The following is a 26,394-nucleotide window of genomic DNA, read 5'->3' as shown; positions in this document are numbered from 1 at the left end:
AAAAGAAACATATTTTACTGAGGTCTTGAAAAGCAACGTACAGCCTTCAATTCGCTCAAAAATAGTCAAATAAAATATTTTCGAAATTACCTAATCTCTATAAAGAAAAAAAGGGATTTAAAATGGCTTGATTAAACATTTTGTTCAACAGCCAGATTGCCTTAAAAGGGAAAACTTTAAAGTACACGTTGCAAATAAATATTTTTCACCAGTGTTCCAGAAGTCGGGTTCTGCCATCTGCTCTTATCTGGCAGTGTTATTATTTGTTTTTAATCCGATCTATATACGGAAGAGTTATACACATTCTGACAAGTTGAACCCATCTGTGTTCCATTGACACACTGCCTAGATAAAATTTCGCTCAAATTCATTAAAGATTTGTTTCAGTAGAGGTTCTTATAGGATTGGCAAACGAACGAAAGGAAATCTGAGGACAGTAATGCATTAAGGCCGATCCGATTTGTCTGGGAAAAGCCCTCAACTCCATTCATAAAGCCTTTGCGGCCGTCAGAGTTCCTCCTAATTTATAGTTGAGCGCTGAGATCCCTTCAAATAGGCGGCTTAACTCATTAACCGCCACAACTCCTGTTGGCCATCAAATTGTCATAAAGCGAAAATCAATAGGAGCATTTAAGAGGGAGCTCCTCCTCCATTCCTCCGGCCTGCTGGCCATTATGAGGCTTCCTCTTCCAGTCATACCGAAATGCATTAACATTAATGACATTGCGAAACGAGAATTTATTTTATTTAATTTCCTTAACTTTATTTCGCTGTTGCCCTTTTATCTTTGTTATTACCGCCCCTGCGCTCTTTGTTTACCAGGGCGAGTATATTTAATTTTTGGTTTTTATGGCATTCCAAACGCCTCGCAGAAAATTGGGAATCTACTCGGAACTGACCCTCAGTGGGTCGCCAGTTAATGGACGCTTGTGGTGGCCATGCGATTGCCATAATAATCATTAATTTTATGGCAAAACAATAAGGCAGGTAATAAAAGTTTCATTTTCGGGCTCCCCTTCCCTTAGCCTTTTTTTAATGTAGCGGACATGGTGTCAACCTCCGAGCCCTGCAGCCACATGAACGGGAGCTGGAGCTGGAGCAGCTTGGATGAGCAGAAAATATTAAAAATAATGAAAGTGAAAAGTTTTTACGGCAACTCTCGCGTAGTTGTAGTGGCTGCCAGTGGTTGCCAGTGGTCCCGGGTACAGGTAACGAAATCCCGTTCCATCCTCCCCAGTTCGAGGTCATAAAAGCCACATTTTGCCTTTTTAATGTTGCCCCCCTGGCAAACGAATGGCGCACACTTCTCAAGTGGCAAGCGATCTTGTTTATGCCACTTTGCAACCGCTGAACTTTCGCAGATAAGAACGGGTGGTGGCACGCAATACAGGTGGTGCAGGTGGGTTATATGTAGACTGCTGGATGGGAGTGGTTGAGTGGCGCTAATAAAGCGGGTGCCGCAATTAAGGTCAGGGTGAGTTCTTCTCGCCATCGATGCTGCATTTGCAATGGCAGGGCATTAAAAACTTGATAATTACTTGTAGATTTTACAGACAGCTGGGGGTGGGGCGAATAATCATGTTTACCAGTGGGGCAATTCACTTTAGAACCATCTTATGCTTTACTATTTCCATTTTACTGTGATGATATGTGATAAAAGTAGGATTGCTTTTCGAAATTAAGCAGAGTTCTCAAAATGGATTTCTTGAATTTAGTTCACAACATTGTTGTATAATTTCAGCTATAGTGGAACATTTGAAATATACGAATTATCATGTGTATAATTGAAATACTCGCTCGTTCTTTTAATTCATTTATGTCGTCCTATTTTTATTTTTATTTTAAATTCCTTTCCAATTTTAAATTCCGTACTAAATATTTGACTAACTTGTTTAAGAGAAATGCTCCCAAAATACTACAAGTCTGCGAAGACTGTTACATCACAGGCTGAACATCTAAAACATATTTGCCTGATGGCTAACAACTAATGTCGCATTGCATTTCTCAAACTCACCTGTTTTCCATGCAGATTTTTGTAGCCAAAGCACGCGGTCAAAAGTAAATAAGATGCGTAACGCCATACGATTTTTTTGCACACGATTTTTTCGGGCTGGCTCACCAGGTTCTCTCGAATTTTTGTGCAAGTAACACATACATACATACATACATATATGCATACATATATGCATACATACATGCATACATGCATACATACATACATACATACATACATACATACATACATACATACATACATACATACATACATACATACATACATACATACATACATACATACATACATACATACATACATACATACATACATTTATATATACATACATACATACATACATACATACATACATACATACATACATACATACATACATACATACATACATACATACATACATACATACATACATACATACATACATACATACATACATACATACATACATACATACATACATACATACATACGTACGTACGTACATACATACGTACATACATACATACGTACTTGCATACGTACATACATGCACCGGTACATACACTACACATACACTACATTCACTGCTCGTCCGGTAAGAGAGATGACTTGAACTATTTTGCGACTCGAAATTTGAAGACATGCCTTATAGTCCTCGCTAGAACCAGTTGGGAATTATAGGGCTACAAGAAAATATTTTTCCTAAGCAAATATTAGTTTGGCAAATATCTCCCTTCCGCCTTTTTGTCTTTTGAATTTCGCGGCTATGTACAAAGCGCTACAGACCTCGTATCTGGCAATACTATACATAATTTGAAAGGTCTTGACATAACCTACAAAACGACGCTATGCATGATTAGTTTGGATATTGCGTTCAACAGTTATAGACGTGTAAACGTGGAGTTCACTAACGCCGAAATTCGCGCTATTTTAAAGTTTTCCTTCGTTAAAGGCAAATCCGCTAGAGAAACGTTCCGTGAGACTAATGGTGTTTTGGGGGATGGTACTCTATCACTTCGAACCGCGGAGGAATGTTTTCGACGATTCAGAGCCGGTGAAAACGACACCATGGATAAGCCAGCCGGCGGAAGACCTGTGACGACAAATACCGATCAAATCATGGAATACATCGAGCTAGACCGGCATGTGGCATCTCGTGACATCGCCCAGGAGATGGGAGTTAGTCACCAAACCATTTTAAACCATCTGCAGAAGGCTGGATACAAAAAAAAGCTTGATGTTTGGGTGCCGCATGATTTGACGCAAAAAAACCTTCTGGACCGAATTTGAACTAAATCCGATCACTGTAACACTTTTTATAAAGCATTGAATAAAGAGCAAAAAGGCGGAGATTTTTGCCAAACTATTATTAAAAGCGGCAATAACTATGCGTTCCGACAGTAAGTTAAACATTCTTCAGGCTTTATTTAAGACAATTTTTACTACTTTGCGCAAGTAACACATACACATACACTACATACATACAAACATACAAACATACATTCATACATACATACATACATACATACATACATACATATATACATACATGCATACATACATGCATACATACATACATACATACATAATTACTGCCGCCACCAAAAAAGTGGCTGCATAGTGCAAAACCAATGTATGGCCGTTACGCATCTTATTATTCTAGTGCCTTTGGTTATAGCCATGGTTCCTGCCCATTCCCCTGTGTTATTACGAAATACATGCAGTTTGGAATTCACAAACAAAACATAAAGCAAAGCTCGCCCCAAATGCTCCAGTTTTGTGTACATTTGAGTGGAAGGCCGGATTAATCCGCATGCAGGGGAAGAGACTCAAGAGCAGACAAAGCTTCAAGGGTCAGGGTTTTGGGGATATAATGGCGTACTTTTGGGAGGAGGAGTGCGAACGCTTTGTGGTAAGTAAATGGTAGCCAGGACACAAGTCCGGCCAGATCCGCTGGCGTTTTCGGCTTGAATACATCAAACAAAAGCATAATCTTAGCCAAGCAGAAAAATACACGCATACACCGGGAGAATAATTCACAACAATATTAAATATCTCGTTTATCTTTGGGCCGACTAAAATGCAACATAGTTCTAGAGAGCTTCAATGGAGAGACATTTACGTGCCAGTACTGGTTTTTTTTTCAGTGCCGATTTTAATGGAATGGGCAGGTGATGAACGAAGGGCACCGGATCGCATAAAATTATACGCGACATTGCGGCCACGTCAAGTAAAATAGATTAATTTTACCTGTGGCCAACGGGCCAGAAGGTTGTCGTCCTCATCCTGATTTTTCCATCCCTCCGAACGTTCACACAAATTAGATTGGCTGGCGACACAGACTCAGAACTCACACCTTCCCCGGAAAATGTGCTTCGGGCGTAAAGCTTTCTTGCCTCAGTCAAATTAAATAAAATCCAATTTAAAATGAATTTTCGCAATTTCATTTAAAACGGGCAACAGTTTGTACCGCCGCCGCTGAGGCAGTCGGAAATTTATGCGGCTGATGTCCTGGAGATGTCTTCCCGCCTCCCCACCTCCCCTCTCGGCCCTTAACCCTCCGCATCCTTGCGGTTACCACTTGCTCTTGAGCCTCAAATTGGAATTAACGTTTTTAATGACGGAGCAAGCTTCTGTTTGCCGGTGCGAAAGAGATGCCTCACGAACTGCTGCACGCATTTTCTGATGGTCCTTGAGGTCCTGGTGGCCCTCACCGCACCTCCTGCCCGTCATTCATTAATGCGCTTTTTTATTAGGAAAATCGTTAACTTGAGTTCCTCCACTTAGCGTTTTTGCGCCAAGCTTTTACTTTCGTCTTTATTAAAAACTTTGGCGTCATGCATAAAACTCGTCAGTTTATTGCGATTTTTACACTCCGTTTATGAGCCAGAACCTGGGACCCTGGGTCCCGAGCTCCTGGAACCTGGAACCTGGTCAGGAGAGGTTGGCCACTAATCCGCTTGTTTTTCATAATCCTTACGCCACAGGCAACGGCCAGGACCAATGTGCAGCCGTTGGAACAACAGCACCAAAGTGCAAGGTGGCTGGCGGAATTTATTTCATTTTTATTAAAGACGTTGCGGCGGAAAATGCGTGGATGAGGTTGCAAAAGTGGGTGGAGGGCGCTACAATGGGTGGCCGGGTGGCTTGGTGGTTTGGTGGCTTGGTAGCTTGGTGGTGACACGCGTGGCTTGTCAAAGCCATGAACAGCTGCCGCCTCCGCCTTTGCCGGGCTAGGAATATGTGTGGACATAATTTTCTCTTTTTTTATTTTCCTTATTTTATTTGCCTCCATTTTTTGTGGATGCGGGAAATTATTTTCGCAATGGGGCCGACGAAAGTTGACGAGTAACTTGTGGTGGAAAGGAATGTGAAATTCAACTTTAGTCCAAAGGGCAGAATATGACAGGTGACGAGTGCATGATAAAGGTGGAAAACTAATGTTAGCAATTGAATCAAGCAATTATATTGTCTGCTGGCCTCGCTGACGTATCGGGAAAAATTAATCAAAGGTCAAGAAAAGTTTGCACAAGGACTAAAATGGAAACCACGTAACAACTTGGTATCTAAGCTTGGTATCCTAGGCGGTATCCATTTCCCGAAATCAGGCTAATGACCTATTGTGCCAACTGTCCATGGACAACTTTATTACGCTGACGTGCTGAAAAATCTTCCGACCATTACTCAAGCCGTTTTATTGGCTCCTTTTGCGGCTGACCCCCGCTGTCAACAGGGCGGACTGACAAATAAAGCCGCTCACCTATCCGGAAAAGCGAAGATGATGCGGCGCAGGAGGCCTTGAATTACCCAAAAATTGGCGGGGAAATTCGGGAATGCGAGAATGCGAGAATCATCTGTCTGCTGCGCGGCCGCAGGTGGTGTTCTTTGTTAAACTTGAAAAATTATATTTTATTTGCCGGGCCGCGCTGTGTGCCGTACCGATTTCGCGGCCCTTTTCCATCCGGGAAAAGGGGAAAAACTTTTGCCGCTTCCCTTTTTACAATGGGAATGGGAGTGGGAATGCGAAGGGCCGGGAATATCTCTGGGCATCTTTGTGAATAATGATTTGCCACTTGGGAGCATTTGTAAATTAGATGCCGCTGTGTAGCTGCTGCTTTCTGCTTTCCCGTAGCGCTGTTTGCTGCCGGGGACGGCGTAAATATTTAATTTGCGAGATATTCCGCGAGGAAGTCGGCCGACTAAGTTGACCTTTGACTTGTGTTTCCCCATTTTTTCATTCCCTATTTTCAGAAGCCATTATCGTTATGTCCATTGTTGTCGCCGGCCGGGCACGGGTTGTAGCATTTTCCATTATTTTCATTACTTTCAGTTACACTCGGCTTTCAGCATTTCAGCATTTTAGCATTTTCGGACCGCCGCCTGCGCACTTGACTCAATAATGAGTCAGTTAATTGAGGTGACAATGGTTGGGCCCTCTTGAGAGACTTGACTTATGGCATTTTGATCATTTTATGCACTTGAAAGGCAAATCACACTCAACACTTTGGGTGATGATTTAGTGCTTTCAGATGGACAAAGCCTTTTGTCAGACGATGAAAGTCGGCAGACTTCTCCGCGAATTTATGTAATTACTTGGACGACGGATCGGGATTTTCCTAATGTGATTGGATGGACTAATTATGGAGCTTGGTTGAAAACAAAATGAAATGTACCACTTTCTTTATACACAATTGGGGTAAAAATATATTATTTATATTATATAGTAAGGGTCGTTTCTACAAGGGCTTTTTAACATTCTTTAAGTCTAATTAAAACCTATATTACAAAGTACTATCGTTCCTAGTAAAATACGAGTGTATGGAAGTAACTTGGGCTAATCCAGCTTAATGGCTCCTGATACCCCGCGCTAAAATGCTAGAGCCGACTCACCTGTCCGCCTTTTTGACACCTGACCACATGGCCGCGGAGACGGGCGGCATGAATCTCAAATTGCCGACCGGCGGCGAGGCGTAGGGTATTCCCCGGTACGCCTCCACCGGATCCAAGTGCCTTCCGTCTAATTGGACAATTACGCCCGATATGGCGCCATTGCGTGTGTTGATAATCCGCGAGGAGAGCTGGGCGGGTAATTGATCATGGTTCGGGCTGTAGTTGGAGTTCGAGTTCGAGTTGCTGGTATTGCTAGTGGGTCTTCCACTGCGGCTGCCATTGGATCCGCTGCTGCTCGTGGCGGATGAGGAGGAGGATGAGCTGCTGCCGGGGGACGACAAGCCCGCCGACGATGAAGAAGTGAGGGATAATGAGGGCACGGAACTGGAAGTGGCGCTGCTGGAGCCGATCAGCACGAGTCCGCCATTATTCACCGACGCGGGACTCTTTTGCGAAGTGCTCAGGTTGCCGCTGTTGCTGCTATAGCTAATGCCGGCTGCCGAGCATCGGGACACATATATGTCCAGGAGGACCAGAGCCAGCAGAGATGACCACGCCCACCCCGACCTCCTCCCCGTGGGCGGCACTTTCCGCCGCGTTCTCGTTGCTGCTGATGGCGGGAGTTGTCGATTGGAGAGCAGCATAACCATTATTATTATTGGTCAAAATGGCCACGTCGCAATGTTGTCGGTGTTTTTTCGACAACTTGATGTCCGACTGGTGTTTTATCTTTTTTCCGCTCTGCCCTTGTATAATTGACCACAAGTAGCTGTTTGTGGCGTGGCCTGGTTTCCGCTTTGCTTGTTTCAGCAAGTATTTTCGCTTTTTGCCTCCCGTATACAATTTTACTTTACAGCGATACTCTGTTGGGCTTGTGCAAAATATTATATGGCAGTTTCAGACAACTGGAATGAAAAAAGGGTTTGGTTAAAATTAATACGTTGGGGTCAATTATTCAACCATGAACAGAAAATTTGCGAAGCAACGAACAGATATACCACTTAAATGTAATTTTAGTTCAATTAAAATGTAATTTAGAGTGCTCAGAAGACGAAACTTGCTATATCTATAAATATATGGGTCCACTTCTGAAATGTGTTTTATTGCATTTTAATAGCTACGGATTGAACTGTTCTTCATCTACTACTCTTCATTCTTCTCTTCGGCTCTGGTTCTCTCTTCAGGGCAATTCAGTGAAGTGTGTTCGTTGAGCCAATTTCTTTCTGTCCTTTCTGCCGTTTTGTATTCTGACTCGGCATTTCCCCTTAATAGAAAGGCTCACGAAATGGATCAAAATGCCCCGCCCACTGCGTACTCGTCTTGCTATACCCGTTACTCGTGGGTTAGAGGGTATACTAGATTCGTTGGAAAGTACGTAACAGGTAGAAGGAGCGCTTCTGAACCTATACATATTTATATTCTTGATCAGGATAACTAGACGAGTTGATCTGCCCACTTTCTTTTCATTTTATAATTAGTTTGACCAATTGCAATGGGTATTTTACCACGCCCCTTCTAACGCGCAAGCCGCTAAAAACTGTCACGCCCACACTTTTGAAAACATTTTTGATTTCTTTTCATATTATTATTATTGGTTTTTTTCCAATTTTTAGCGATATGCCAAACGAATTTTGAAGTCTCTCGCTCGCACTTTCTTTAGCTGAGTAACGGGTATCTGATAGTCGAGAACGCGACTGTAGCCTTCCCTCTTGTTTTTCGGTATGTTTGCCAGCTGGAGCATCACCTTGTTTGCACTTGGTGTAGTGTCCTTGCCCTTGTTGTAGTTGACAAAAACAACATCCAAACGAAGGGGTTTTGTGGGTGGGCAGGCAGGGCAGTGGGCTGGGTTGGGTGGCCAGGACATTTGGCATTTTGCATATGCTAGACATGTCAGTCTCGCAGGCAGGCAGACCCGAGACTCCTGGCAACCGAGGGGAATGCCTACGTGGAATGACTAGGAAGTGGGCGATGGAGGCCATTGGTGCAGGGAACAAAGCTGTGGCCTTCTCATTGCCTGACTGACATTCGGTCATTGGATCAACAATGCAAAGAGTTGAACGAAGGACATGGGCGGCCCATTAACAGAATTGGCATAAGGCTTATTGACGGATTGGTTTTGGGGTTCTTTTCAGGCCGTTCAAAGCATTATATTTCCTTTATATATATGTTATATAACTAACACATAATGCAAATTAAATAATTCAATAATATTTATAATAATTTTATTAGAGACATTTTCTTATAACTTCATTTCTGCGAAAATCCCCCAACATTGATTCTTCTACGAGGAGTAATTCCTTGCTTTCTTGAAGGTTCTACTTATGGCGTGAGAAAGGTGTTCCACTGTCTTATAAGCCGAAAAGCAGTACGTTGTCCCCAGAAACCTTATTTTTTCGGAGGAAGAGGGCATTTTTATTCAGCTGGCACTTACTTATTCCGTGCGTTGGCTCTTCTGCTGTCTGCGGCTCGAGTGCAGGTGCTAAGCCCTCCCGTCGTGCATGTGCGCTGGAAGTCGGGTGTGGGATGTTCTTGCTCCTGCCGCAGCGCGTCCTGTTCGTCCTACTCCCGCTCCTTCTCGAGAATCACTTCACGTACTGCTCGCTCAGTCGCGTCGTCTGCTGCTGCTGCTGCTGCTGCTGCGTTTTCTGAATGCCGGCACGCTACAATTGTCATGCAAGCTGACATTCTCCTCGGAGACGTTCAGGTACTCAGCGATGAACAGGATTCGGAGAAGGAACACAAGGCGCTGGCCGACTGCTGCTGGGGCTCCAGTTGGCGTCCTTCCATCGCGGATTATGCTGCAATCAGATCAGAGAGATGGCACACTTTATTAGACCTTTCATTCCAGCCCATGTGGCACTTGAACAATGCTAGTAATTATCCGGCACGAACCATTTGCGTATTTAGAGGCAAAACTGTTTGCCTAGATATCTAGTAAATATACTGAACTGTGCTGAAGAATACATATTTTACTTTTTCTTAGTTAGGCAAGCAAAACGGAATTTATGTTGCCCTGATTTTCATTAAATTCCTAAATCTTTCGATTGATTAATAAAGGTTTTGTTAGCTAATAATTAGCATGAGCACTACGAAACCAAAGTACACTTATTTCCGTAGGACGAGCGAGCTATCTGCAGGGTATTAATTGAATCACAGACTCGGAGCCGGTGGAACATTTTAATTATGTGATGCCCTTAAGTGTAAGTTAATTATTATGCAGATCATTAGCAAAGTAATTAGACCCGGCTGCCGCCTCGCCTATAATCCTCGGCTCACTAGTTGAATTAATTGTATTCCTGGAAATTGAGTTATTCCCGCATTCCATCAAATCATACCGCTGGCGTTCGCTGGATTGTTGATGCTTTTCATTTATTATGCGAGCTTTGACTACATTTCCCGCATATAATTTCCCCCAGGCCAGGACCGGAAAGTCGAATCACATAAGTAAACAGGGGGCAGGCCAGAAGGGATTTTAGAGTGCGAGTTCCTTAGTTTGCTCAACAAATAACATCGTCAAGTTGTCCGCAGAAGTAGTGACTTTACTTAACTTCACTGCGGCCCACTCTCTGGTAAACATTGTAAATCATACGCACTGTTGCAAAGGCGCTTTGTTTTATTTTGCTATTGTGAATGAGTTGAGAGCCGTCACACTGCGGTGGAATCCTCAAGTTAAACAGTGTGACAAATGTACAAATATCCATTTAGTCGACCAACAGCTTTAACATTTCCGTGCCCCGCTTACTTTCTTGCTATCTGAGTATAATTGAAGGAAGTCTAACTAAGATTCAGGCCAAACGCACTCGAAATCTCTGTGTGCACAATAATGCTGCTTGTTACATGACAGGAAAAACATCTCAAACTTTGCTGATTCTTTCCCAAAATTCTTGGCGAACTTTTGGACTTAAAACAAAAAGTTGTCAAAAGTTCAAATTTGTATACAAGTATTTGGAACGACTTTATTCACATTTGTAATTTGTATCTCGGTTCTCGCAGAGATAATTGGATTCGAGAGTGTCTTCATGTTGTTTGCCTAATTTAATTGCAAATAAACGAAACGAAATTCCAGTTTGTGAAATACTTTTGCTTTAATTAAAAATCAAAACGCGATAAGCGGCCCAGGGAATTGCTATGGAAAACGTTTTATCATGGAAAGCCGGTCGGGAATAACATCTCCAGCAAAAGCAAGCAGTAGTCTCTTGACTTTCCAACTGGCCGCAATTTCCGCCTGCCGCAACTTTTTCTGAGCTCTTTGCTCCATAAATTCCGCGCCAGCTAGGCGGAGCCTCCGCATCCGCATCCGCACTCGCACTCGCATCCGCATCCTCAGCTCCAGCTATTTCACCCGGTCCAAGGGTCATTAATTTGTCTTTTGAGGTGGGGCGAGGGTGGATGAAAGGGCATTTTGGACGAGGAGCAGTCGCTGCCGCCGAGGTAGTAAACTGCTTAAGTAGCACAGCTAAATTAAGAATTGTGGGCCAAGCAATTAGAAAGGGGGCAGCAGGCGGCTTGCCCACAATGAGCATAGAGTTCAAAGTTGGTCAATCCCAAGGTGCAATGTATATTTGTTTGCCTCGATTTCTCGGAATCTATCTGCTCCAAGGGATACTGCAAGTTTGATAAAAGCAGACGAGTCATGGAGAAGAGCTTCAATCCGATGTTTTGGGATTGATAACAACTAAGTAGTTTGTTTCAAAAATAATAGTGTTTGTATTTGTAGCATTGTAACACTTCTTAATCGTAATATAAGTTTTAAAAGTTCCTTTTTAGTTGGTAGAATTGAATCTATCTCTGTGTGACCAACTAAGTTGAATTTGTTGAAAGACATAAATATTCAACGTTCCCGCTGTGGCCGTATGTGTAAAGAAATAGCTTTATAGAATATCGATTGGAACGTTCGCAGTCATGTAGTTCCGGAAATTTAATCAGTTTTGGTGCTTAACCGAGTTGTGGAAGCAACCCAAACGAAATATAAAAAGAAATCCAGACCCAAAGGCAAAGGAATGGCAGAGAAACTGATAGAGGATAGGGAATGGGAAGTGAAATTGTTTAGCAGTTGTCTGACTGGAAATGGAAATGAAAATGTTTCTGACTTACTTGCCCTGGCATTGTTATTTGAGTTTATTGAAATGACTGTCTTGCCTTGCCTTGCCTAAGTGGGTATGAAAATACCCGTGTAAAGTCAGGAAAACTGAAGAGGAGATAGTGTATTATGGAAATGCTTTGTGCGAGACCCCTCAGCATCGACTGTCTGGACTTTTTATTATAATTATTTTAGTAAATATCTGGGACCACAAAGGGTAAACTAACAGTTTCCAACACATCACAGCAAGGACCACTATTGTTCTTGCAAAAAGGTCCGTCCGATAAAACGAAAAGAGACCAAAGAGGAGACAGATACTCGGACCAACTCAAACTGCAATTTTTCATGCAAATTTATGCAAAAATGTGAGAAATTCGCTTCAAGAAAATATGAGCGAAAAATGCAATCTGCAAAAGAGTTAACCAAAAGAAGAACGAAAAAAAGAAGAACGCAGATTTAAGTGGGTGGAGAACTTTTCAAGTGATGGGAAATAATGCGACTTTTTAACTACGTTTTAGTTTAGCCAAATGCATTTTGCATGCCAGAGTTCGTCTCTTGATAATAATATCCGAGAAAAACTGTCTGACTTTTTATCTGCCTCTCTTCATTGCCTTAATGGGCAGCCTCTTTTTTGCTGCGATTTAGCTTTCATTATGTTGGCTATCCAACAAACAAAGGCTTATAATTTTTTGCTCGCCCACGTCCTTTATTTATGTATGCAAGTGCACAACTACTCGGCCCAATGACTGGAATCCGCCCTCTGCCACCAAAATGGCCAAAACAATGGCTTACACAACAGCGAGGGAAGAAATTAAACTGCCTTTCATCACAAAGAGCGCAACTGAGAGTCAACGAGAAGAAAATAGCAAACAATATCTGCAAAGTAGTGGGGATAAAAAGTACTGTGCGCGAATTATAATACATCTGCATTTTAAAATGCAAATAAAACGGGGAGTTTGTGGCCTGCGGCTTAAAGCAGCTCGAAACTGTATTTAATATTACCATAAATGATTATGTAACTGAAATATGTGAAATATTTGCGGCAATGGAAGATTGTTGTTAACCCTATGCAAATGGCGCACTTTTTATTTTTTTGGCCCGTTATTATATGAATTATTATTAATTATATGAGTTGTTTCCTTGTTTCAATAGGCAACATGCAAGAAGAGTAAGCTTAAGTGTAATTATAATGGTAGCTTTGCAATTTTAAACTTTGCACTGAACGCAATCAGAAAATGTTTAAATTATGCAAAGTTCAACGTTAGGAATTCTCCTAATGATATACACATGTATCTATCCTTGGGCCGAACATTAGCTACAGCAATAAATTTTTCGCACAATTGGGTCCGGCAAATGCATGGAAAATTAATTTTCCTCGGATTTTACAATTCTCTTTTCATTCATGACATAAATAAAGCGCTTGCGGCTAACAAATTTCGAAGGCAAATTTTCGACGCAGTTGGAAATAAATTATCGTTTAATATTGGCAAATAATGCGATACCAGGGGATTCCAGCCTCTCTTCCCAATCATTCCTGCGCTTTTCGGCCCTGCCAGAAACTCGCAAATTGAATTCGTTAGTCGGCGTCGCATGAAATAATTTTGCCTTGGGGGGTCACCAACAGCAAATGACGAAATAATGATATTAAAGCAACATTACGCCATTACGTAGCAACACACATGCAAAAATAATTGACGACAATGACGCAGGCAACGTTCATCGGCAGGCGAAGACATTGCGCATACGCCCCGTAAGCCAGACCAAATAATGAGGGTAGAGGGCGCGGCAGGCAGAGTTGGCAAAGTCAAGAAGTGGAGGAGGCGGGAAGCTAAAAATTATCATGGCAAGGGATGGCAATTGCGTAACCTGTAAGATTATTTTAGCACAGCGTTAATATAAAGCACTATAACTAAACCTAAACAGGCTTCAAATTTGCTGCATTATTAGCACTTTTGCCATTTAAATAACATATTCCTAGGGCTTTTACTATGTGGTTTAAGCCTGTGCGCATATTTGGTTTTTCAGAATTTTTAAAGCCGAACAGAACAGCACACAGAAAACATTACTTTCAAAATCGCAATCTCTAACCGACATTTCTAATCCTTATCAGCCCGCTGCTCTATCACACCTAAGGCAACACACCCGCACGCAAATCAATTTGCACCGCACACGCCGAAGGACACAAGCCCTAAATATTCATCCCGACTGAGCGCGTTAGTCTTAATTAATTTCCACCCACGACAAGCAGCGTCCTTGGCTTTGTGCGGGATTACTTTTGGTAGTTGTGGCATGGAACTAGGTGCTGTTTGGGGTATTTTAATGACGTTTTCATAAGCAGTCGGCGTCGTTCTGTGCTTCTTTTTCGTGTCTTTCAATGCGTTCCTAATTCCATTTTATGCCGTGAGACGCGGCCTTCATTCTGCGTATTTGTTTTGTTTGGCCGAAATGGCAGATAAAATAATTTATTGGGTAAAAATCGTTGGCCAAGAGCTAAGCGCTCTGGTTTCCCCGGCTTCGCTTTGCTCCTGCGTTGTCCTCGCTTTTGTCTTTTGGCTCATGTTATCTGCAATGGAATATCTATTTGGCCATCGCTTTCGGCCCTTCCATAATGTTGGCGCCATGTTGATGTTATCTTAGCGGAAGTGTTGACTCAATGTTTACTCAATGAGGGCGTTGCTGGCGCGATATGACAACGGGTCCTTAGTCCTTTGGGCTTTTGTGTGTGTGTGTGCGGTTATAGGAGCATTCCGCGCCATTTTGTTTCGCTTTGGGCTTTGTTCTTGCCCACTTAGTTAATACATTTGCTTGTTTCGCTACGCCTTATAAATATGCAAGAGCAAATCACCCGGTCCAAATAATGCAAGGTCAACGCTGGATAGAGTTACATAACACGATGGTCGAACCGTAATTGACCTTTCAACAAAGTATTGATGGGAAAAACATGCTGGGATAACCACTTCATTTCTGCCCAGACAATAGACATCAATTAGGTTGACCCAAAGAGGCGGCTTAAAAGTCAACATCTTATTGGAAAAGATTTTGTTCAGATACCAAGAACCTCTCTATACGCGTTCACAAAGGAAAAAGAAAGTCATTATTGATGTATTTCAATTTCTTATAAGTTGAAACCAACTCAATTTTAATTTGCTTATGCATTTGTGGTCTTTTCCAGATCATTTCGTCCTGTTCAGCTGTCACGTTAGTTTAAATTCCTGTTGAGAACAACTCCAAATCTGGTCCTAATGAGTATCAACCTCACGCTACAAGCCAAAGTCTTGGGCAGTAATACTTCAATCCGAACAATCTCAACCTTACCGCATAGGAAAGCCTGTTACACTAATGAGCAACACCTGGGGAGACAGCAGGAGCAGCAGCAGCTGTAAAGGTGAAATAGTTATCCCCAGACAAGTTGCAAAATTTACAGCACACGGGCAAAAAATCTGCTTAACCACAAAGTGGGTAGAATTGTGGGGCTCTGGAGGGTGGTGACCGCCCTAATGGCACATCTCCAGGCTATTTGGGCTTGGCTTTTGTGTCCGTCCTGGTCCTTGGTCCTGGCGTCCTTGTTGGCTTTGTGTGTTTCCGTAAACTGTCATTTCCGGCTGGTACTGCTCCAGTGCTCCTAGCCCCTCGTCCTGCGCTTCACTCCCCAGCTTTCAATGCACAATAATTGTTATCTTCAACAATTTGCGGATGTTATAAACATATACGACTGCTTCATATTGTCTGCATGTAAATACACCAATATGGCTTGGGAGCTCGGATTTTCCAAGTGGTCCGTGGTGCACTGGCAAAATATTGGGCATTGTAAGAAATGAAAAATGCAAGAATATACATCAAAAAGCTTAGAAACAGAAGAACAGTTCTTAAACTGGAATAAGCTCCTCGAGTTTTTGTATTTATATCGAAATGATATTCTAACCACTTAATCATTTTAGCTGTACTTTATTTTACTCTTAGCTTATTATTCAGAAATGCTTAGATTCCAGGATTTGTCTGATTTATGTATATACAAAACGCAAGTAAAATAAAGTTTTAATTGCCAGTCCAATTATAAATCGATTTCGCGAAGAACTTCAGAATTTTTCAAAGAAAAAGTGATTGTAGATAGCTATTAAAGTAGAATCCATTTTGTTATTTCTTCCCGTGTGGGACTCCGATGTTTGCACTTGTCGTTCGTTTTAATGGGTGGGCCAAGAGTGCACCTGCTCCACTCGAAAACGGTCCCCTATCCTGCGCTCTAGCTCCTCCTTATCCAGTTACACGTCCTCCTCCTTCGCTGGCTTGTACAACAATCGACATCCTCCCAGTGGAGAACTGGCACGGAAGACATTTAGCTAAGCGCTTCGCTTGGCAAACAATTTTCGATTTCAGTTCGGGCCCTACATCCTACATCCTCGCCCCCACCATTTGGCATTTTCCCCTGGGGGGGATACGCGCAATTTGAAGCTCATGTGCGAAAACTTTCAAGCAGTGAAAGTTGTGAGCACCAGCAAGAAAAAGTCTCGAATTACGGAGATATGTGGGGTGGCTCCTGGGTTACGGATGGTATTACATGCTAAGCCTCGGTTCGGTAACTTTTGGCTGCAAAATTTGTTAGATGGAATATTTCGGGGGCCTTTTTCAATTCCCCGATTGAGTTTCATGCATATTTCAGTTGTACAGCCCAGTTGAATGCCCAAGGACGGTTCATAGCTGAAAGAAGCATTCCCGCCCCAGATCTAGGCCATAATTAAGCAAAGGTGATTATCCTGTGCACTACGCATACGCCCCATTGTCTAAGTGGTGGACGCAGTGTGTCACGTCGTCTGTCCCGTAAGTTCACCTGTTTGACTGCGTTACTCATACGCCTACGTGCCTCATTAAGGAACGTGTGCCCGTCTCTCCGCCCGGCTCAGCCCGGTAATAGAAAACTTTGCCATAACATTTAGGCTGCCTAAACTTAATTAACAACCCGAACAGGTAATCGGCAGGCAGTCGAACTGCTCTCCCCGCCAATCCCTCCTCGAATTTCCTGACATTGTTCAGGCCATTTCATTTGCAAATGTTCTCTGGACACAAAGCGCCATGGAGCTTTCCGCCTTCCCATTAAATTGGTCATTAGGCGTCAAGTGGCCTGCTGGCGCGTTCCCAGTCGCTCTAGCTTTTTGGCCAAACGATGGCATAAACAAAGGCAACCCAAATTGTTTCGGCTTAATTTGAACGCCCCGCCCAGCTCGAACGTAGACTTTAATTACTCGCCCTGCTCGGCTGGCACATTCAATTAAATTATCGTGTAGCAGGTGGCTTTAAAACTGAAGGAATGCATTCAATTTCTGATTTCTGTTTTGAAAACAAAATTCTAGCTGCAAACAAATCTCTTTAATTGATCTATTCCGCGGCACGGAGGACACAGGAAAGTTTATCGTGAGATTGCTCTGCCAGTTTCAGCGCTTCTATTTGGCATGGCTCACTCGCGTTCCCAACACGAAAACAAGAAAATTAGTTAAAAACTTTAGAAAAAACAGCGGACGTCGTTTAGCTAAGGAGATAACCTACTAACAAGTAGGAGATAACTCGCAAAGGCTTACATAACAACCGTTTTAAATGATCGAAATGAAAACGTAGCCATTTTCAACTCCCTTTTCCCAGAATATCTGTTGCAAAACGAGCTCTTCATCTGGGATTCAGGGTCCATTAAAATCTTCATGGCTGAAGCACATCCATTTTCTGGTATGCAAAATGTATTCATACCCAACACTGCTGCTTTGTCCACATAATTTTGCACTCCTGGCTGCAACTAAGCAGAAACCAAGAAAGAAATTTAAATTAATTCTCAACGCAACACAAAAGCCCGTGCATATATAACGAAGAATAAGCGCATAAATAAACTATTTGTTGTGAAGGCAGCCAGTTTCTAGCATTTAAGACTCCCACTCTGCCAGGTTCCCTCAACTTTTTGTAAACGGCATATAGAATGGCAGGTAACAAGGGAGCCGAGAAATCTGTTGAGTGGAAAATTACAAAAAACTGCAAAAGCGGCGTTTACCAACATTTTCTGCATGCCGCAGAGTGCCTCATTCCACGTCTCGGCCCACATGTGTTGCTTTTAAGTATTTTGGCAAGTTGTGCATATTTTAATTAGTTTCCACAGGCAGCAAGCAGGTTTCGCCTAACCAGCGAGCGTAAGACGTGGCGTATACGCAATCTGTGACCTCCTGGCTGAACTTCAGGGTGAGTGCTGTTAATGTGGGCGTGTTGGTGTGAATCGCATCAGCGAATACTAAACCGAAGCCAGCAATACCCTTTGCAGTGAAAACTATGATTCACTGAATTCAAGTTGGACTCTACAATTTCGTACTAATTTGCTATTTTATAATTACCAAAAAGGTAAAGGAATTTAATTTTCTTATAGCTGCGATTTGTTTCATATTTGCTGATTCTTTACATTCAACACTCTTCTGAAAAGTTTTCCCTTATTCATTGGTTAGTCTTAGGAATTATGTCTTCCCTTCGAAGTCGAGAAATGTCCTTTCAGTCCCGCCACATATCGCCAAACTTAAACACGACTTGGCTTTTTGCCCCCGAAAACTCCGCTGAAAAGCATACAAGTTTGAAGCAGCTGGGTTATGGCAAGTAGCGAAGTCAAACAAATTTCAAAGGGAAACTAGTCACTCACCCGCTTTCCAAATCTTGGCTCAATTCCAGCCGGGGATTTCGCGTTTAACTATTTAGGCAACGCATCTGTGAGTAGGGATTTTGATTGCCTTTAAGCGCTCAGCCCGGCATTTAGGGTCGACAAAAGGCCAAAAGCATATCAATATGCGAGCAAACAGGGAAAAAGGGGCCAGAAAGCGTAAAGGCAGGAAGGGGGTAGTCACCTATGCAAATATTTCCAGACTGCCTTTATCCACTTTACCCTCAGCCATTCAAACTTTCTGCTTCAGTGGCTGGCCCGCTCTGCGAATGTATCTAGATACAAGTACTGCAATTTGTAGTCGTAGCTCAGCTAGCCTGCCTGTCGCCTTTCCCGAGATTGGCTGTCATACACGGATGCACAAGAAGACGGATATTGGAAGTCGAAATAATAATGCAAAAAATATTCACTTAGGCATCGAAGCACTAAATGCGTAGCTCTGTTGTTATTTTTATTTGATATTTAATTTTTAATAATACGGTTTAAGACCAGGAATTACCTAAATGGTAAGCTCCCCTACTTTTCAGTGTACAACCCACCCACTTGACTGCTCGCTTTGGCTTTGCTGCCATTCAAATCCCGTCTGTATCCGAATCCACCACCCACACAAAATGCATTGCACAGCAGACTGCTCCGCACGGCTTTCATTCTTTCCTTTTCGATCGGATCCTTTTGGCATACACGGCTCCTTGTGTTTCTGGGGCCGTTTAATAGTCGCAAATTGGTTCTCACACTTGGAATTTCGATTGGCTGTGTGATTCGGTGGGGCCTTTGACTTGAAAATTGATGAGAATCGAATGGATTTCGACTGAGTGTTACTCAGTGTTACAGCAAGCCGTTGGAATTGTAAGTTCTAAGAAAGAGGCGACTGTTTGCTTTGCTTTTGCTTAGCACATCAACATTTAAATACCATATAATTATTTAATTTAGAACTTCAGTCAAAGAAAAACTCAAACCTGGCCATTATGCCCTTGGCAAAGTCATTTTACCAACCAGCCAGTCAACCTGACATTTTGCTGGTTCAATGCAAAGCAAAATCCACATTGTCAACCACTTATCGCCCACAAAGCAAATAAAATCTAACAGTTTCTGTTTCGGGTTACCAAACCGCAGGGAAAGCATTTTATTTGACTGCGGGCTGATCCCAAAAATGAACCCGCAGATGGGCTCTGCCCGCTCATTAAAATTTGTTGGATCGAAGAGGTGGATGTGCGCCATCGGTGCCCACGGACCATAAACAAACAGAGTGTGTTTATGGGTTCGTCTTTATCGCAAACGTAAGCCGAGCCATGAAATACACAGCTCACAGGCCATGAGGGTAGCAATGGAAAAGATATCGGGATTTGTGTATTTCACCTTAATTTGCTGGGGCTAATCAAACTTTTACCACCAACGGAAATCCACGAAATGCCCAGTGAGGGGAGTTCTTTCCACGGGAAATAAATAGATAATATTTATCTGTGTATCTCTGTCCGCAATGTTAGAATACGAAATGTTCCTGGCTTTAAACGAAAAGTTTAGGTTGCAAACACTGCCGAACTGATACTCTGCCCTTTGCCCTCCTCAACTCGATTTGAAGCATTGACAGGGATTGGTTTATCGATCGACTGTATTCAGAGCTCGACAAACGCAAAAACTGATTTCGCTTCGGGGAAGTTAATAAATTACACTTCAATGGGGCAGTCAAAGTCATGTTCTATATAAAATATGTTGTGGCAGTCGGTCTTGCGATTGTTTGTGTGCGAGAAAATCTGATGCTCGCAGCCGTCGTCTTTGATGCCAGTTACTGGCAGGGCCTGTCAAATCAAATAATTGAACTTTCATTCCATTGTGAAAAATGAAGCACATCCTAGCGGCTGGATAAGCGAAGAAAAACGAGAGCAAATGCCGCACATTAAAAGCGATTTAAAAATAGGAGGAAAAACCCGTGGCCCGATATGAAACTGAAACCTTCGCCTCCCTATGCTATACACACACATTTCTTCTTAATCCATTTTTGTACTCCACGTTAGCTGATGGATTACTCTCGTTCAAATGTCGAATCTTGTTAGCGCAGCTTCCCAGCCACCTATCCACCCGCCCACATTGCAGAAAAAAGAGGGATATGTGGCAGCAGATCCGTTGACTGGGCCTGGGGGCCGTTTTCTGGGGCGCTACCAACATTCCGCGGCAGCAGCTGCTGATGGCTAACAAGCCAACGGGAGCACAAGTGTCGCTGATTTTTCACGCTCTAGATTCGAGTTGTGTATGGGGTTGGTGAAACCTGAAACTTGGCAAAAAGATGCCTTAAACACACTTGTTTTACGAATAAAGCAAAAGAAAGTGCTCTCTAAAATTGATGCATAGAATGCAGATATGTTGCTATTTAGGCATGTAGCTTGAAATACTTTTTTTAATGAGTCTTGTGGCAGAATTTCCTTGTTTTACGCTTACTGCTCAACTATCCAAGCTAGTTTGGGAATTCACCATGCAGTTTTTTCCGATAATTACTAGCCAGCTTCTAGTTTTCCTCAGGTTTTCTGGCTATGCCTGCCTCTTCCATTTAATTCCCTCGGGCCAAGGTCTTAGTTAGCTGGCAACATGCAATTTTTTGCCTGCCTCTGTTTATTCCCGTTTTTTTTTAGTTTCCCTAGTTGTGTTTTGTTGCCAGTTCCATTTTTCCCTTTTTATATTGGGTACTTTTCCTTTTTGTCTGCTGGAGGTTCTTGTTTTCTCGCACGAAAAGGCTAAAGGTATGTAGATATTCCTTAATGCTATGTCAGCACCATTTATCGCTGCTGTTATTATCATATAACAACCTTTGAATGAAGAAATTATTGTATTTATTTAAAGTTTTATGTCATGTATTGGATGTTTGAAAGATGGTAGCCTCTTGGAGTAACAAAAATTAAACGAAAAAGTACATTAAAGTAAGACTTCGTAGGATCTTCTTTAATATTTCGAATATTTAATGTGCGAATTTCAGTGTTTACATTTTATATAATCATTTTGCAAGCATACCCCAAGATACTCCTTGTTTTTTTGTCTAGCCAAGCATAGGCAGCGTAACAATCATAAAGGAAGACTTTCACCAAAACGACTAGCGAAATCCCCTGGTGTAATGTGCCGCACCTGCAGTGCGTCAACCGAGCTCGCCATTTTCCTCTCCGAAATGAGTTCCATTTTTTATGGCTTGACCAGCAGGGCCACGCCCACTGGTCCCGCCCACATACACACATACGTATGCAAAAGGGAGGCGTTGAATTTAATGAGGTACATTCAGGCTCGGAGTTTTTCGCCAATTTCCAGGGGGAGCGAATCGGCGGGCTGTCATAAAAATGCTTTGTTGTGTAGCGTAATACTCGTAACTGCAGACAATAAAGCGGTTTATGATCTAATTCTATTAACCAAGTGGGTAGGCTGTCAAATGTTCGTTGAATGCGTGTAGTAATTACGCCAGACAAGTGCCGACAAAATGCCTGGCCACATGCAATTGGCTTTCTACCAGAAACACCTATGGCCAGAATATTAGCTGTCTTAAAAAAATGTATAGACCGACCCTTGAATCTAAATTATGTGTAAATATTTTGTAAAGATACGAAACATTTTACATATTATTATTTTTTGGATGTTAAGAGTGCACAGCTGCGATAATTAACTTAGGTTACACATTTATATTTATTCATTCGGAATTTCCTATATGAAAGCCAAGGAAGCGGAAGTAGCTTATTTTATTAAGAACAACCTTTTGCGAATCAAGTTGGCCAAGTTTACGAAACTATGCACTAACCCAGTTAGGATGCACAAACCGGCGCGTAGACACTTATGTGTTTCCCTAATATTCCCCCATTCTTTTTATTCCACTATGTATGGATGTATAGATATCGATTTATGGAGGGAGGGGATATGGGAGGGACCTTTTTCCGTTGCGACATGCTCAAGTGCTTGCTAACAAAGTCAACACAAGATTACTAATACGCACCATTGTACGTGACTTTTTGCTGTCAGCTAAATCAAGTTTCATTATGTGTCAAGCCCGGCAGAAGGAGGGGTTGCGATGGAATACAGATAAAACCGCAGCCAGGAGGAATATTGGGGTAGAATCGAAGCTTCCTGCACCTGGGGCAACTTGTGCATGAAACACCTGCAGCAACTTTTGCTAATTGTGGGCAGACCACATGCTTATAAATGCCACTATCCACTGGTTCTTAGTGCACACCAGCAGTATCGAGTGTGGCAAGTTTGCAGCATAATTAAGGCGTAGACACGCCCCCGGCAAGAAACCCTAATGGCATTTGCATGTGAGGCACGCACATATACAGGACACCTCCTGGCATCTCCAGGACCCTGAGGTTACACAGAAAAAACCTAGCAATGTCGAAAGTTCAGAGGCTTCCTATGCACAAAAATGGGTAAGAGCAACACTCTTTTTCTTAAATCGGTTAAAATTAAAATGGAGAATGGATCTTAGCAGATACAGCGTAAGTGTATTAATACAATGTAGGCCTTTCCTCACTTAGTTCTCAGTTAAAATTCATAGGAATGCAAGCTCGAAACCAAAGTTACTATAGTCCGTAAAAATAGTAGAATATAGGCGCGCCCAGTGGAAATAATCTGATTATGTCAGACAGTTAGCCCAATTAGTTGCCTGTGTATGAAAGTGCAGTGCACTTAGCCCTCCAATCAACTAACTGGAAACGCCGGTGATGTGAGCACCGAGAGTGATGCTATTATATGTGGCACGCACTGAATCAGCCAGCAAAAAGTATAAATATTTAACGCAGCCACGGCAAAATTCAGCTTTTCCGATGGCAATTGCAGCTGCTTATTATTTATGCCTCCCCAAAGACCTGGAAAATAAACAAAAATGTGGGGAGTGGCATAGATATTCCCGCACAGTGGCTGCGGCGAACCAGAAACCCCAATCCGTATCCGTATCCAAGTTTCCTCTAACCAGAAAAAAAGCACAAGCTTGGCCTGATTCTCGCAACGATTTGAATGTTTTCTTCTCCCCAGGACATTTTATTATTTTTGGGTTTCCCATATGTGTGTGCGAAAGGTCTTTGTTCCGGGCATGTGTGTTTAACTTTTGTTTCATATTTTGTGGAACACAGCTTTATGAGTTCAAGATTTTAAGCAGCTTTCAAATTCAACTTGACACATTGATGGCAAATTGGGACATCCTCTGTCGCTGTAATTTCCAGCGCGAAGCAAATTTATATTAATGCCATTTGACAAATGCATCGTAAGGCTCTCAAAATATACACACCGCATTCAGTTCATTAAAATTACCTGCTTATGAAAACAAGTAGCAGTGCCCGCTTTATCTTGTGATTACACAGTCATGTATCCGTTAGATTCCAATAAATACTATGTGGTTGTTAAGCTTACGTATCTTTCGGTCTGGATGCAACTTAAATATTCAATTATCTGGCCAAAATTGCAAGTTTCCTTTCGGGCCCAAGTGCGTTTGTGTGTAGCTCGGGCACATAAATAGTTAAAGAGTCCTGCTGCCAAAATAAAGTATTACAAAGGCAAATATGTACGTGTAGTGGCGCACAATGCCTGGTGTCTGCAGGTGATTATGCAATCTAATGAAAAGGAACTATCTATACCGTAACCCATGTGGCTGCCACGTGCGAAAGATATGTGGAGTGGGGTATTGGCAGGTCAAACGCTGGCTGGCAGTCTCATTAACCGCAACAGCAGCAGGAGCAGCCACAATGCATTATAAATTTAGCTGGCTCGCACACATGGGCTTTGGGCGGCCGAACAAGTTTCTTCATTTACTCCATTATTCAATAATAAATGATAGAATGGCAGTGTCTGCGGCATTCTGGCGAAGTGCGAAAAGCTGTAGGTCTTGGGGCTAAGAGAAGGGTATTGGTAACAAAGGAACATTTATTCATGTTTTATGCAAACGATTTGCTTGCAAACCTAAATTCTTAACCGAATCGGCGTATAGCCTTATACGTATTCAGGTTACAGTGAACACCTCAACACTTAAAACAACTTATACATTATCTTCTGTTTAATACCAATATTCTTTAACCCAAAGCGCAAGCAGTTGCTGATGATGCTTGGAATAATTTGGGCTGACAATATTACGAATACGTAACGAATATCCTTAACGGTATAGACTAATTTCATCGAGTCTTGCTTAGGCACTTTGCTAACTCCCAGCTGAAGAGCTATGCCGCATCTCCAAAAGCCGTAATGGAAAAGTATAGATGCACATAATAATGGGCAGCGGATGCTGGGAAAATTCTCCAAGCTAACCGCACTCAGGAAGCGCTTTTGTCTGGCCGTGGCTTGGCATTCAGCATTATCTGCTAGACTCCTTGTAATTTCCACCTAGATAGCTTTCGCTTCTGTTGACGGTGGGCCAAAGTGCCAGGCATGCATGAAATGCGTTGGTCTGATTTGCATTTTGGCAGCGGCACCAGGACCAGCAGCATAAAGTCCTTGCGGCTGTGCGTTGAGTCTACTCATGCAGCTGCCTCTGTCAAATATTTGGCCTTCATGTGGTAATGTGGCTTTGTGGCGAACTTGGAAGTAATTCAATTAATATTTTACCTTTTACCGTTTTGCTGCACATTCAATTTAGCAATCTTCACATACCTGAAAGTAGGAGCAATAAGCAGTTGTTACAAGGGCTGCACTGACCAGGTTAGACACTGTCATACATTAAATACGAAAAGTAGCTTATTTAACAGAGGTATATAATATACAAGGAAGGTAAAGGCTCCGTAAAAAAGGGCTTTAGTTAGAATTAGATATCTCCTAAGAGCACTAACTACACTTAAGTGACAGTTGGCAACCCCCAGCACTCCTTGAGAAAACCGGGGAAAAGTCAAGGAAATGCCCCCTGGCGACGAGTGGTAAGTATGACAAAGTTTTATACATTTCAAGCCAAAAACTGAGCTCAATAGCACGGTCAACGAGTCGTATAATTAACGTTATGTCAGAGCGAGAAAGTGCCACTTACTAAGCCGGCGGAAAAGTCTGTGGAAAGCGGGCGGAAAACTAAAGACAAAGTCAAACACTTGTCACAGTTTCTACTGGGGATGGGGCGCCTTGAAACTTAAACAGTTGCACTTTTCCAGGGGGCGTGGCCCCCGAGGCACCTCCTATTTTCTCTCTGTGTGTGTGTGTACTTCAGTCATTAAGTGAATGGCAGCCCGACAAAAACGCCGCCAGAATTCATCGCAGCACATAAAACGCACCACAGGCAAAGAGTGAAGGACCCAGGATGGTTTGGAGTGGCCTGTCGCAGCTTTTGTCTTAAATTGGCTAATAAACTGCCATCTGCCGGAGAAAGGGGCAGTGAAAAGCGCCGGGCGTGTGACTTTATGCGGTTGGCAAGCTGAAATGCTTGCGGCTTCATTAAGCGTCCATAACATAGCGCATGAAATTGAAATGTTTGGGCTGTCATCAAGTCATCCAGTGTGAACTCTAACCGAAGCCGCAGAAATGTGTTCTTTTTTAATTCTCAAAAACACCTAGAGCACGGAAAGAAAATGAAGACAGAATATTAATTAGTACTGTAAAAACGAATTATTTATTTGTCATAGCTACTAATCCATCTATTATTATCTTACTTTGCTATCAACTGTCAGATTTTATTAGAGGACAACTTAGTTTTAAGCTTGATTGTTCCCATAATTTCGAATAAGCAGTTGTAGTTTTTTAAATAACTTAGTTTTTTAATTATTTGATATTTAATGTGTGGTATATGATTATAGATATTTTAACCTTGGTTAAAGCTTAACC

At 42.4% G+C, this 26,394-nt stretch overlaps 1 protein-coding gene across 1 annotated transcript in view; it reads right to left on the bottom strand.

Moving 5' to 3' along the window:
• The window catches only part of LOC113563754 (acetylcholinesterase-like), a 43,526-nt gene that overhangs the window by 930 nt on the left and 16,202 nt on the right, over window positions 1–26,394 (bottom strand). The window contains exons 2-3 of the mRNA XM_026976100.1: window positions 9,318–9,684; window positions 6,887–7,791 (exon numbers count right to left, since the gene is read on the bottom strand). Coding sequence (XP_026831901.1) covers window positions 6,887–7,536 — 650 coding nt within the window. The 5' untranslated portion in view covers window positions 7,537–7,791; window positions 9,318–9,684. The remainder of the gene's footprint in view (window positions 1–6,886; window positions 7,792–9,317; window positions 9,685–26,394) is intronic.

The sequence above is a fragment of the Drosophila erecta genome, unplaced genomic scaffold (genome assembly GCF_003286155.1).
Source record: "Drosophila erecta strain 14021-0224.00,06,07 unplaced genomic scaffold, DereRS2 tig00000000-arrow-pilon, whole genome shotgun sequence".
Taxonomy (NCBI): domain Eukaryota; kingdom Metazoa; phylum Arthropoda; class Insecta; order Diptera; family Drosophilidae; genus Drosophila; species Drosophila erecta.
Note: the sequence above shows the minus strand (reverse complement) of the source record. Positions and strands in the feature narration are given on the sequence as shown.